General features: G+C 53.7%; 3 protein-coding genes across 3 annotated transcripts; 2 read left to right on the plus strand and 1 right to left on the minus strand.

Moving 5' to 3' along the window:
• Positions 1-509: 509 nt before the first annotated feature.
• RBG1 (GTP-binding protein rbg1) lies at positions 510-1,923 on the plus strand (the record flags this gene model as incomplete). The annotated part of the gene is made up of 7 exons (XM_049379131.1): positions 510-530; positions 586-606; positions 660-702; positions 754-959; positions 1,007-1,678; positions 1,726-1,846; positions 1,904-1,923. 7 exons carry the CDS (start codon positions 510-512, stop codon positions 1,921-1,923), a joined length of 1,104 nt encoding a protein of 367 aa, XP_049231042.1.
• A 2,103-nt stretch (positions 1,924-4,026) lies between these two features.
• On the plus strand, positions 4,027-5,342 carry J4E87_007538 (uncharacterized protein; the record flags this gene model as incomplete). The annotated part of the gene is made up of 3 exons (XM_049379132.1): positions 4,027-4,078; positions 4,134-4,155; positions 4,205-5,342. 3 exons carry the CDS (start codon positions 4,027-4,029, stop codon positions 5,340-5,342), a joined length of 1,212 nt encoding a protein of 403 aa, XP_049231043.1.
• Positions 5,343-10,771: 5,429 nt separating this feature from the next.
• On the minus strand, positions 10,772-13,590 carry J4E87_007539 (uncharacterized protein; the record flags this gene model as incomplete). Its single annotated transcript, XM_049379133.1, has 3 exons — positions 10,772-11,156; positions 12,144-13,014; positions 13,071-13,590. The coding sequence occupies 3 exons, from the start codon at positions 13,588-13,590 to the stop codon at positions 10,772-10,774; spliced, it is 1,776 nt and encodes a 591-aa protein (XP_049231044.1).
• Between the last annotated feature and the right edge of the window lie 151 nt (positions 13,591-13,741).

The following is a 13,741-nucleotide window of genomic DNA, read 5'->3' on the forward strand; positions in this document are numbered from 1 at the left end:
AGTGTGTCGTCGAGTATGATGTTATTACAGACGGAGTTCCGACGAAGAGAGTTCGGGGCGCGGGCTCTAAATATACACAGCCTTTGTCGAGGGTAAGAGCGTTGGCTTGCCTGCCTTCAATGCTGCTTGTGCAGGACTGGGCTTGCTTCATTATGTAACAAATCGCGCGTTCTGAGCTTGTGATATGTGGATCCATGGCGGTCAGCAGTTCGCCGACATGTGATGCACCTCATATGCTCAGCCAGAGTGGTGGGTATGGTCACCGATGTGAAGACCCCGAACGCGGCTTCTATCGGGGAACTTTATGAAGGCCTCGAGGAAGCATGCATGGAAGCCGAGATGGAAGGGTGCTGCGCTGAGCGCTAACCTTATCGGGTGGCGGTGAAAGGTACTGCCGGGAAGCCGTGCCCCGCTTCGTCATTGGCGGCGTGCGTCGCATCAAATTTCTGAACAACGACATCGCCGCTCCACGCCTGCTCAGAGCAAGTCAGGATACACAGTAATTCAAGATGGCGACCACAGTAGACAAGGCAAGTATTGAGTGCCGCAGCATACCGCCATTCCACGCGCTAACAGAGTGTGCAGATCAAGGACATCGAGGCCGAAGTAAGCCACACCCCAATACGCGACCGTAACACGATGACTTACACGAGACGTAGATGGCCAAGACCCAGAAGAACAAGGCGACGTCTTTTCATCTTGGTATGGCCTCATGGACGGATACTGCATACTGGTATGCTTATACATGAACAGGGCAACTGAAGGCAAAGCTCGCGAAGCTTAAGAGAGAGCTGCTCGAGCCCTCGTCCGGTGGCGGCGGTGGAGGTGTAGGATTCGATGTTGCTAGGACTGGTGTTGCCAGTGTTGGTTTCATTGGCTTCCCCTCCGTGGGCAAGAGTACGCTCATGAGCAAATTGACCGGACAGCACTCCGAAGCCGCTGCATATGAGTTCACAACGGTGGGTTGGATACGCTTGTTACTAGAACCAGTACTGACAACATACAGCTTACTACAGTACCTGGTCAAGTCATGTACAACGGAGCCAAAATCCAGATTCTCGATCTTCCCGGTATTATCCAAGGTGCGAAGGACGGTAAAGGTCGTGGACGACAGGTCATCGCCGTCGCAAAGACCTGCCATTTGATCTTCATCGTCCTAGACGTCAACAAACCCCTCACCGACAAGAGCGTTATCGAGAACGAACTGGAGGGCTTTGGTATTCGAATCAACAAGAGCCCACCAAACATTGTGCTCAAGAAGAAGGACAAGGGAGGCATCAACATCACCGCGACGGTTCCCCTCACACATATCGACCATGGCGAAATCAAGGCGGTGCTGAACGAGTACCGAATGGCAAACGCCGACGTAGCTATTCGATGCGACGCCACGGTCGATGATTTGATCGATGTTATTGAGGCCAAGGGACGAAGCTATATCCCCGTCATCTACGCTTTGAACAAGATTGATGCTATCAGTATCGAAGAGCTCGATTTGCTCTACCGCATTCCGAACGCTTGTCCCATCAGTTCCGAGCACGGATGGAACATCGACGAGCTCCTCGAGCAGATGTGGGAGAAGCTCAATCTCGTTCGTGTTTACACCAAGCCCAAGGGCAAGATGCCGGATTACTCGGCGCCAGTGGTATTGCGATCAACAGCCTGTACCATTGAAGACTTCGTAAGTCTCCCCCTCATCTTAAACGCGACGCGCTAACCGCTCTGTAGTGTAATTCCATCCACAAGACGATTGTCGACAACTTCAAGCACGCTATCGTTTACGGGAAATCATGCAAGCATCAGCCCCAGCGTGTGGGACTTTCTCACGAGCTTGCCGACGAGGATATCGGTATGTATCCCAGTATTATCTCTCTAAATGGATATCGTGAGCTGACGACCCGACCAGTCACTATTGTCAAGCGCTAGATAAGGTCTCGTGATTACGAGATACGACAGGCGTTATGGATCCGGTCTTGGGAAATAGTGAGTAGAGCAGAAGGGCCTTCTGGATGGCTGAACATGTCTCACTGCGATACCAATACTAGGTCGCAGCATTAAGATGACGAAGAGAGCGAGGTTTGGAGCCGATCTCGCGGCCTGGATTGGCCGAGGGCTCGTTCCAGTAGCACCGCGGACGACATCAGGACGACACTAGCACTGGGCAACGCAGCTTACGGCGCGGATCGTACCTGCCAATCGCCAATGCTCGACTGACTGGTGGCGGTCCGATACCGTCCGCAAGCTATCAATACCAGGCCTTTGCTTCCCCTGCCGAGGAGGCGTCATTCAAGACATTGCCGTCGCGGACCCTCGTGGTAATGGCGCCGCTGGAGTTATTGGAACGGGGTCAGCATGTCGCATTTGTTTTTATTCCATATTTGCTTCGGAATTTGATGGATTCAGATCAGCATTGTCTGGCCCAATTTTTGAGGCGTCGGTTTTCCTTATTGGTCTGCTAACGGGCGCAGCGGTCGACTCGGAGAAATCAGCAGGGGTTAGTTGTGCTGGCGACTCAGAGGGCACGCTGTCAGTCGGGCGCTAAATCATTATCGCTCCCGAAAGCCTGAGTGGCTGGTCGGCAAAACCTCGATTTTCCATGGGCGCGATTATTGCAGCTTTCCGAAAGCGTTTCAGCCGTCGACACTTTCTGTCTCTCCTTTATGCACAGCCGATGATTGACGTCTTGCCCCTGCCGTGGGAATCGCCACAGGCTCGCGTACCTGAGCAGCATTGAATCGGCTGCCACTGTTTCGCGCCACGAGCGTACGGCAACGGCCAGGATGTATTTCGCTGGGCGCACGAGGCGAAGCCAATATGGCGCTTCCACTCAGACCATGTCTTGTTCGGGAAGCGTCAGATTAGCCGGCTGCGACGTGCTCAGCGGTGCGAGGGCCCTGATGGGATGATCCCACCCGGCTGCCTTGACATCCCATTTGCCCTTGCTAGGAGTCAGGCGTCGAGGCATGCACTGGCGAGCTAGCCTGGCGGCCGCATAATTCTGGCCCGCGCTGTCCTAGGGGCGCATCCCCGATGAGAGACCCGCACACGCTAAGCCCAACGTCGTCGCTCGTCGCTTGGCCGAATGGCGACCAGGATCACTGTGCACACGCCAGGCTTGCCGGCAAGCTTGGGCTCGAAACAAACAGGGCTCCTCTCCCGCCAGCTGCAGTAGGCCGCGCCCGCATCGCACAGCCAGGGCCTGTTACCAGTGTCCCCAGACTTATCCTCAAGTACGCGCTGCAGGCCCGCCGCGCCAGGCTTTCCCTGCAGTTTCAATTCTCCATCTAAGGCCATTGCTTTGCCGCGCTGCTTTATACCTATATGTTTTGACCTCTGTCATACCCAGCGCCTTTTGTCAGCGCTACCCCCGCTACTGCGGTACATTGACTTGTCGCTGTTTCGCCTCAGGAACCAAAATCTCGTCTCATGCATGTATGCGCTCGGCCGCTCTGAGGTCACCCACGCCGCCTAGGTATAGCAACACCACGGTGCAGGTGCATATGCCCGTCTGGCACCCTACTTCTGCTCCGCACCCAACACGGACACTCGTTCCCACACTCGCACGGATACACCACTCCAAGACCTACTGCCTTCGACATGAGCCAGTTGCAAATGGATCACGACCACCACCATCACCACCACCAGGAACCTTTCGAGGATCACCATTCTGGATGGCATGGCGATAATGGATACAACCCACACCATCAGTCTCCAGTCCAAGACTTTAATGGCTTCAACGGCTTTGCACCGCTCCCGATGGAGCCCATCTACGGGAACGGCATGCATCCACCCCACCAAACTCATCCGACACCGAGGACTACGCATCCACAGCTGCAGCCTCTGATCATGCCGCAGATGCCGCAATGGCCGAGCATGCTGACCAGCCAGTCGACTTACCAAGCTTCACTGTTCCCCTCAGCCCCACCACCGATAACGCCGGCATCAGCAACGCCAGTCTCAGCGAGCTCAACACATTCCCGCACTTCGTCGACACCACGGAAGACTCTCACAGACTCGGACCGCAGACGCATGTGCCAATACCATGAAGAGAATCCCACTGTCAAGCAAACGGAAATTGGAGGTATGCCAGCACCACGCACCAGACTCACATGGATGTTTTACTAACGATATCCTAGCAATGTTCGGCGTAGAGCGAAGGTACCACTGCATACCCTGCATGTCTCTTCCCGTGCTGACAGTCTTGTAGTACCGTTTCGAAAGTGTTGCGCCAGAAGGAGAAGTACTTGTACCAGGACGATGGTAGCCGATCACCCATAAAAAGGTCGAAAGGCAAATTCCCGGATATCGAACGTGCCTTGTCGAACTGGGCACGAAACCATCAGAAACAGGGAGCACAGCTGTCAGATGCTGCGATCCGAGAGAAGGCCCGCTTCTTCGCTCAGACCGTCGGCAACTCAGAGAGCCACCTCAAGGTAAACAGTGCAAGCTGGTTGGAAAAGTTCAAGCAAAAGAATCATCTCAATGGTGCAAGGTCACGAAAGACTTCGATAGCAGAAGAGTCGGAGGGGACTTCGAATCCGCCATCCAATGTGCATACCCCGGGGGCCATCTCGCCTACCTCACCCGGCGGGGTATCTCCAGCGACAACGACCATGACAGCGAAGAAGAGTCAGGAAAATCTCAAGACAGAAAGCCCCGACACATACGACTTTTCGAACCATCGCCGACCCTTCCATTCACAGAGCAGTACGTCGTTGTCAAGCGTCTTCACGGATACAGCCACAAGCCCCACGTCGCTTTCTTCGCCCTTCTTCACGCCTGATTCAGCATGCGGCCCGAGTCCATTCATGGGAAGCCGCCAGCCTGCGAATGGACAGCCAGGGAACAACAACTTCCAAAGGCCCCGAAGCCAAACCTTCCCCATGCTTGTTGGTGTTGAGCAGTACATGTCACCTCCGGGCTCAACTGACGATATCACCCCAAAGTACGTTAGCAGCGGTGCACTTGACTCGCCCATGACCGAGATGCCTGGTACACTGCCAGTCATTGACGAAGGAATGTCGCTTTCGCCTACCCAGATGCCCAACTCGATGCAGCCCCCTCCTCTCCCAGGTACTATCGACGACAAAGGCTCATCAGCCGACTCCTCGCCCATCACACCGTCCCAAGAAGAAGCTGCACGCGCTCTCGAGCTCGTCATGACCTTCTTCCAGTCACAGAACGCCGGCTTCGTCGTGGAGCCCCAGGAGTATGTCACCATTGGCAAGCTGATGGAGAAGCTACGAATCAAGCGCAGCTCCGAGAGCCTTCCTTCCGAGATGCGACGTGTGTCAGAGCCCAACTTCACCACGGCCAAGCTCGAAAGCGTCGACGCGATCCATTAGCGAATTGGACATGTCACTCATCCAAGGGCCTGTGACGCCTGTCACAGCACGTAACGCTGACGACCACTTTCTTTTGTGGAACAAGCTTCCTGAATCGCTTGGGTTTGGAGTAGCAAGACTGTGCAACACTTGCGGTCTAGAACACCGGGATCAGGGACATACACACACAGCTAGCATTCTGCATTACCGTCACCGTTTGGATTTTCTTTCATTGCCGCATTCTCGCATCAGCATCATTAGCATGGCTTCTATTTCTCACTACTCCTTCATTGACTTTCATTTTCCATCTTCCTATTCCCTTGCTCCACGAACCACTATACCCCCCTCTAGCAGCGCACAGTAACCTGACTGTTTTCGACTTTATCCCCTTACCTAAAACGAAGACTGTATCCGCCCACGCGGGCCAATATTCTGTACGCTTCTATTTGCTGCTTTCAAACGTTCCATTTACATTTGCCTGGCGGCCCTCATACGTTGCACTGAGTCTGAAACGGCGCGATGGGCCTCGTACGCACTGCTGTGCACCTATATGTAGCTTCTAATATAGTTACCGACCCTTGCCGCAAGACCGGCCTAACGAAAGGGTCAATCACGCTCGAAATGCGATTAATGCTCAATCCAACGTGCCATACGATTGTGCGTCTGATGTCACTAGTCAGTTTCTTCCGATCTCAATCTGATCATGGTCAGACTCAGCCTAGTTTTGGTGGAGCACCACTGACACTTCACTGATCGGCAAAAGTCTGGCTCGTGAACGGCTGGTACTTGCCGCTTTAAGCCCCCGTGACGGAGCTTTCGGCATCGCATTGCAACACCGTTATAGCAACGATGTGCAACAAACTTTGGCATAGCCCGCCGAAAAACAACACTGAATTTCGGAAAATACCTTGCCGACAGACATGCCGATCGCAAGGAAAAGCAGCATTCGTTCGTTCTGGCTTTCCGCATCCTGGACACGGCCAAAACGTAAATTGCATGTGAGACTTGCAGGTTCAGTCGGCACCAGTTGGCCCCCTTCCCCGCCTTTGCACGAAGCTCGGACACCCTTTGACCTGGCGCACCTTGCACATCCTTGATACATCACAAAAGTACATATATACATATCCAGATACATCGCTTGAAGCGATCGCAATGCATAACGATCGATGACGAGGCTCGTATACGAGGAAGACAGATCCTCAAACTGTTGAGCCTGATCTAGATGCCCGCAAGCGTGAGACATTTGGTATCCCGTCTCCCCGCGCGCGCACCATACTCAGCTGGAAAGTTTGCGCATTTGGGTTCGTGTCAAAGGGCTGTCCCGATCTGGATCAGGGATGAGACGAGCGCGAGCTTGGAGAAGCGAGGGATTGGCGTTGGTACGGGCTTTCTTTCGCTCAGTAAAGTGGTTTCGGCAGCGCAATCGACGCAAGGCGCCCTAGGGCTCCGTCATGCCGCGGGGGCGCACGCACTGGACTCAGCTCTTTGCTGCCCTGCTGGGCTGGATAGGGAGCTTGGACCCAAAGGTCGTCTCTGCAGCGAAGCTCGAGTTTCCCCAAACCCTGGAGCGAGTCGTGTTTGGGGCTCTTGCTGTTCCGTACTGGATTAGTTGCAGCTTCCTTCGTTTTCGGATTCCCTTGCTCAATCATGACGAACATAGCTGTAGCACATAGAGTACATTCCACGCTTCCGCGGGTGAAGCAAAAGTTGGGCAGTGTTTTGGAAACCAGTTTACTTATTTCACAAAGCCGTTACTTTTGCATTACGGGTATTATGCAGCCCGTTTAACTTCACCCTGCGTTCCGCGGCGCCAAAAAGCAAAAGAGGTGAGCAGTCCAGCGCCACTTTAGTTCGTCCTCTCTAGCCGCAAGAAGAAGCAAGAAAGGTAAATGTCGTCGGTGTTCCCCACCACCATATCTTTGGGCATCCTTGCAGTGTCACTCTTTTTTCTTATCCCGCGGATGATGGACTGTTCGTTTTGTCCTTGCTTCTTCCTTTTCTCTGCAACACATTACTGTTCGGTACAGTACCGGTTCGGTCCGCAGCCGAGCCCGTTCACTGGCTCACACGTTGTCCAAATGCCGGATGTACTTCCTTCGCAGGTTGAAGCTGCAGTACATAGCCTTGTACATTGTGCAGCTCTATCAAAGAAAAGAAAATGAGTACAGGGGGCATTGGATGACAACTAAAAACGCGTGTTACGTAGCTGTCAAAGTAAATAAGCAAAGGTAGTAACAGTAGATGAGGGGACGCGCAATGGGGCAGATCTGTACTTGGTGTCGCAGTCCGACTTGGTTCGGCCCTTTTCTCGCTCATGTCGTTAGCTCGCGGTGTTGCGCGCAATGGCTAGACCGTCGTGAGCATCAAATCGCGAACACGCAATCGCAGCGCCCCCCATCGATCGGTGAAGGCCTGCGTTACCGTCCCTTGAACCCCCTGACCATTGGCAAATCCAAGGAAAGAGGCCGACAGGTTCGTAGTACCTTTGTATTCGGGCCTACGTCAAGCAGTGGTGGCAGGCTGTAGCGCAAGAGGCTAGGAAACCTACACCCGAAAGTCAATTATCGCGTTAGATTGCTAGCTCTCGCCCTTGTCTCCATCGTAATTCGAAGATAATGTTGGGCTAGTCCGCCAATGGTGAAAAGGCTGGGAGCGTCCCGGTGACCTTTAATTTTTTGCCCTAGCATCTAATGCACAATGTGCTGGCGATAAGCATCGAAAAGTTCATTACGATGTTCGCGGTGCTAGGTCATGCGGTACCCTGCATTAGATCAGCCACGTGATTGATATCTGATGCTGTGTAACACGGTACGGAACCGGCTAAGCAAGAGAACAGGAATATCGAGGTACAGAAGTGGCCACCGAAACCCCTTCGTGTGAGGTGCTCCCGACAACGTTGCCTGAGCACGCGTACTTCTAAGGTTACTTCTGGAATCATTCATGGCATTGCGGGTCGTTGTTCGCACCGTTTGTTCGCCCTGCGGCTTGTGTCACGTGCCGTTTGATGGGCTGTGGCCGGTGTATCGTTTTTTGGACCTCGCAGCTGACAAGTCTGAGCAACGCTGGATTGCACGATAGGACATCGAATACACCTTCGCATCGCTGTGTACAAGCGACAGTACGACGCGCGCGCCCGTCATTGACGTACCCGTCCCGTCAATCTTGCACTCCCTGTCAGACGCACACATCCGTTGCTCCAGAAATGTTCTTCGATTCCCAACAACGGGTCTTCGCATGAACTGGTGTCGCAAATACCTTTGTTGGCGAATGGATCACGACTCAGGATGATGTGAGAATGGAAGCGGGATATACAGCTCGCGTCGATGATGATTGCCAATTGGCGTCATTCAGCGATCATTGTCATGCGCTGCGCAGCAAGCGAACGTCTCGAATTTTCCCTATCCCGAAAATTCAGGATTGGCGAACGACTCAAACCGCAGCCGCGTACGCCGACTGTTCCAGAGTGGCTGAGGTGAGTCTGCCGTACGCCTCACTATTGAGTCTTCATGCCTTGCGCAGGATGACGATAGTTTGGTAGGATATAGTGATTGCCCACTACGGGTGATGTTTTGCATGTTCGAGTCAATCCCACCCGCTGCCGTACCTGCACTAACGTTCCGGGCTCTTTAACCGTTGAAACATGGGTCGATGTTCGCAACATTGATGCCCATGACAGCCCCTGATGAGCACTCGCTTGACTCCAAACCATGGTAGATGCTGGATCGCCGGTGCTGGGATCATGGGCATTGTGCCTGGGATCCTGATGCGCTTGCCCCGGACCCCGTGCGGTTCAGGAACAGGCGATGTCGCATCTTGTCAAATGCTGAACGGCGACTATTACTGGGATCATGACTTTTCCGTGTTGCGCATCCCGCGGCTTCGCGAACCAGGTCCCTGTAGGGGTTCCCTCGTTACGCCCTGGAGTTCGAGGAATTAAAGTTTCAACGGTCATCCGCGCCGAGTCAGGCAAGGGCCAGCATCACCAACACTGACGTCTTGACACTTCGGCCGGCATAATCGGCGACCTGAATCCTACGCACGCGCCCACAAAGCGCGCGTTATTCGATAGGATCAGGATGGGTTTTGTTCGAGATGCAGGACAACTGTGCCGCAGAGGCAGAGAGAAGGCTGACTCGATCGCTGGTTATGTTCCGCGTAGTTGCTGCCCAACCGAATTTTGAAACACGTTAGCGGCAGGCTGTTCAGGAACGTGTTGCCAGGAACCGCAACCCTTGCGGAAGCGATAAGAGATAGACGGCTACGGGCTGAAGGCGCATGCGGGGTAACTTCTCTCGACGCTTTAGACTTCTCAGCCCACCCTCGCTTCTGCGATGTTCACTCACTGAAACCCCACGGTCGATACATCGCCTAAGTGAGGCTGAGTTATATTTGACCTTGGAACAAGGGTTCACGGCGTAGCCGAAGAGGAGCACGGCGGTAAATGTGATCCGCAGGCAGAAACTCCAAGGCGCTCTGAACCAGAACCTTTGTTATCTCGCTAGGCGGGGCTTGATTGCTGATTGTATGAAGGTGCGGGGCTTAGACGAGCTCATCTTGATACGTGAAGGTGTGGTGAAGCTCGGAACGCTACGTTAGATAACCAGGGAAGATGCAACGTCGTCTACAGTCCTTGACTCTCTTCAGGATCATGCGATGGTACTGCATCGTGAGCTCGCATCGTAACTGCGACGGAGCTGGGCACATAGTCATCTCGTATTCGATTAGTTGAATTTATGTACCATGGCGCGCCCTGACAACGCATGTCGCTTGTCGTCCAATATCTACCTTTAAGGCTCCCGGTTGTATGCATTTTATCCCCGCGCAGATGTACAGATGACACGGACCGTCGCGCTCACCGAGCGACATGCAGCTTGTTCAAGGCCCTCATTCGCAGTAAGTCTGCGTGAGTGGTGTCTTCCCTGCCGCATACCAACACTACCAAGATTGAGTACTGCAGCAATCATGGTAAAGCAGCTCGAACTAAGCGATGGCTTGGTGGAAGACGTGCACGGTGGGGCACCTCGTGGTTCATTCTTTGTAGTTTCCGTCCGGCAATATCCCGAATAGTCAGGTGCTCGCCACGGCATGCAGCCAGCCCGGAGTCTGGATGCCATGTGCCTCAACAATTTTCTTAGGGAATTTTTTGATTGGTCGATACCCCTCTTTTACGGTCAGCGGTGTACCTTTCCCACCACACTTTGCTACGAGCGCACTATGAGTTGGTATACGTGGAAGTGCACGTAGCTGCAGTTTCGCCGCTTTAGTGAGTCGCCTTATGCTGGTTTGATGGAAGTATGTATGCGATACAAGGATTGGAGTTCACCCTCGTCGAACGGGGTATGAACGGCGAAGGTGACTGCGCGACGGGCCGTGCCCAGCAGCGTTCGAGTATCTGGCGGTAAAAATGCGTAATGTATGGGGTTCTAACTTTCGGAAGCATGAGAACAGCATCAGCTAATGCGCTCCTCCAACAGATCCTTGACGCCTTGTTCTCCCAACTCCGGAAACAGGCGCAGAACAATCAGGTCAACGATCTGGAAGACGAGGTGCTTGTTGAGATAAGCGTCATCGAGACAGTCTAGTGTGTTTGCGATCTGTCGAACCTGCTCATCGCGCTCGTAGCTCGCAAAGAAAGCGGCTGCTACTTTCGGTGGTACTAAGTCAAGTAGTCTGGCGGCACAGCAGCGCTTGATCTCCTTGATTTCCTCATACGTTGGAATCTGACGTGGGGGCCCGAGCGCGTTGTTAGGGAAGAGTGTTGCACGAAGAGTCCGAAGCGCCACGGGAAGGAAAGCGGGGTTCAAGATCTGCGTGTGGAAAGTATGAGCGAGGAATCTGCAATCGCGACTGGTTAGCAGATGAGACTTGGATATGGCTAGATTGACTGGTGCGAGATAGGCAGGACGGGTGCGGTAGGAGTTGGACGGATGAAGGAGTCCGCGGGGCGTTCAGCTGGTGACCGCGAATGATGATGTCTGCGGTAGCAGGCCCGGAGCATCGGACGAGAATCGAGTCGAATTGTTGACGCGGCCCATAAAGTGAGGCGCACGCCCATAGCAAGCGAGATTGATGGTCATGCCACTATGCAACTCAAAGCAGGATGTCGTCGTGATGGATCGAAAAAGCCATTCCCAATCTTTCGGGAACAGCATCATTCGCCGACTGTTTCAATGCGCTGCTCAAACAAACTAAGACCATATTGGAGTCCGAGGAGTACGTGCAGGATCCTCAACAGGATGACGGTAGCGATGAAGACCGAAGAATGAGGCGTAATCAGCTGTTGGCGGGATCCATGGTAGGGCCAGAGTTTGTGGCCAATGTCGTGCTCGAACTCTGTACGGCCAGTCCCGAGAGGGACGACGGCCGGACGGTGTGAGCAGATCAACCGGCGCGTAAGCGGCCCTTCCACAAGAGCTAGCATCGTGATGACGGCTCAGGGAACAAAAGCCCTTCGCACGACCCGCAGTATTCTGTGGTCGCTGATGAGAGGCGCAGCACCAGGATTGGTCCGACCTTGATGCAGGCATCGTGTGGTCGCTCATGGTGTTGACAATGGCGACGGCCGAGAGTGTGCCAAGCCTCCTTGTCCGAAACGTGTCGAGTTGCCGCCCGGAACGGGTGCCGAGGCTTGCATAAATCGGTGCGCCACGACAGGGTTGTTTTGGTGTGTGAGCCTGCGGGCCGTCGCATTCGCTGAAGCGAAGTCAAGTGACTTGAATCGTATGCGGAGCTATCTCATCCTGCGTCGCACGGTGCCACAGGGATTGACCAGCTAGCCAACCAGGGGATGCGAGTGAAGAAAGAGATATTATCGTAACTTACCTGTCCAATACACCATTGGTTTCACCCACCCTACCTGGGCCGAGCAGTGCTCCACGATGAAGCATGGAGATGAAGCCCAACAGCCAAGGCATGCGGACATCTAACTCGGCAAGTTGCGCTACACAGCTCCACAGGCTCATGCTTACTACAGGCCGTTTGGCCTCCAACGGGCGCCTGGAAGCCATCTTTTCCGCTTCCAGTGCTTGCGATTGATTGGCTGCTTCTGCAGATGACTGCTCGGTTGTGGCAGATCTCAACGGAAGGGAAGATAATGTCGTAAGACTCAAGACCACCGCGCGCACCGCAGTAAACGCCAAAAAAGCGTATTGGATGATCGCCCATAGTACACCCGAGACGTATAAGGCCGATGTCTTGTGACGACGCTGGCCGGCGTCCAGTGGCCCTTTTGGACTAATTTCTGACCCTTGATGCGTGGACAGCAGCCCGTAACGCTCAAGACGGGTTAACGACTGCTCCGCATCGGCATCGTCCGATTGGGAATCCTTCTCTTTCGCAGCATCGGTCTGTAAAACCTCAGCTATCCTTGTGATGCCCTCCCATAACACCCATCCTTCACAGGCTTTTCCGCTAATGCCGTTTCCAAGGATCATCTCTGCGAATATTTCGCCTACCAGGGCGCGTAGACACCCATTTTTTAAGTCTTCTGTCGGTAGCAACAGGGCTAGCACGCCATGTATGAGTAGTTGGCGCCACGCCGACTCGCTTTCCCGCTGTTCAAGGACTGTCGCCGGAACATCATCGGTAGGCACAGGTGATAGTGCAGGGTGCGGGTGGAGCGTATGATATATCAGACGAGGATCTGATACTAGTGAAATTGACGAGGCGGCTTGAGTCTTCGCTATTCGGAATGCTGACAGGGAAGAATTAGACAAACTTCATGCGACAGTCCAAGTTGAAATAACCTACAGGTCAGGTGGGCTTGGAGTAGCTCAGGTATCTCATCTAGCAATAGTGATTCGAGATCGACTTTTCTGAGGCGCTGCTCCAGACCTCGCGTACAATGAGCGATAATCTGGATCACTTCGTTGACAAATACTTGATCGGGAGTTATCTTCGAGTACCACATCTGTACAAACTCCTTGATGATAACAGAGATGATGCCATATAGTTGAAGATCGACCTCGTTTGAGCTCGTCAAGGGTGGCAATACGTCTTCAATAGGACGAGGTGTACTGCGTCCTTTCTCGCCATTGCCAAGTAGCACATTGTGGGAGCAGAGAGTGCGCCGAATGAATGCTGCCGTGGATTTATCCGAGGTAGAATCTAATTGAGGCTTCTGTGTGTCTGCTGAGCGTGTTGTAGCCGCCACACGGGAGTGGTTTTGCACGTTGGTCCCCGTGGCTCCCGGGGTCGACGATGCTGAGGCCTGGTAGCTTGGTGGCTGCGCAAGAGGGACGTCTGGATCCCGGTTCGTACTCTCTGTCATTGCAACGTGATGTTCATCGTTGCCAACACCGAATGTAGTTTTCGACACGTGATAGCGCGCTGCGACACGATTCGAGATGAATGTGGTCGTGGGGTTGGTACTGGCGAAGGAGCGATGACGACAGAAAGTCAACCACGGCCGGGATTAGCCG

This window comes from Alternaria ethzedia (assembly GCF_023757985.1).
Source record: "Alternaria ethzedia strain BMP 0044 chromosome Unknown scaffold_21, whole genome shotgun sequence".
In the NCBI taxonomy this organism is placed as follows: Eukaryota; Fungi; Ascomycota; class Dothideomycetes; order Pleosporales; family Pleosporaceae; genus Alternaria; species Alternaria ethzedia.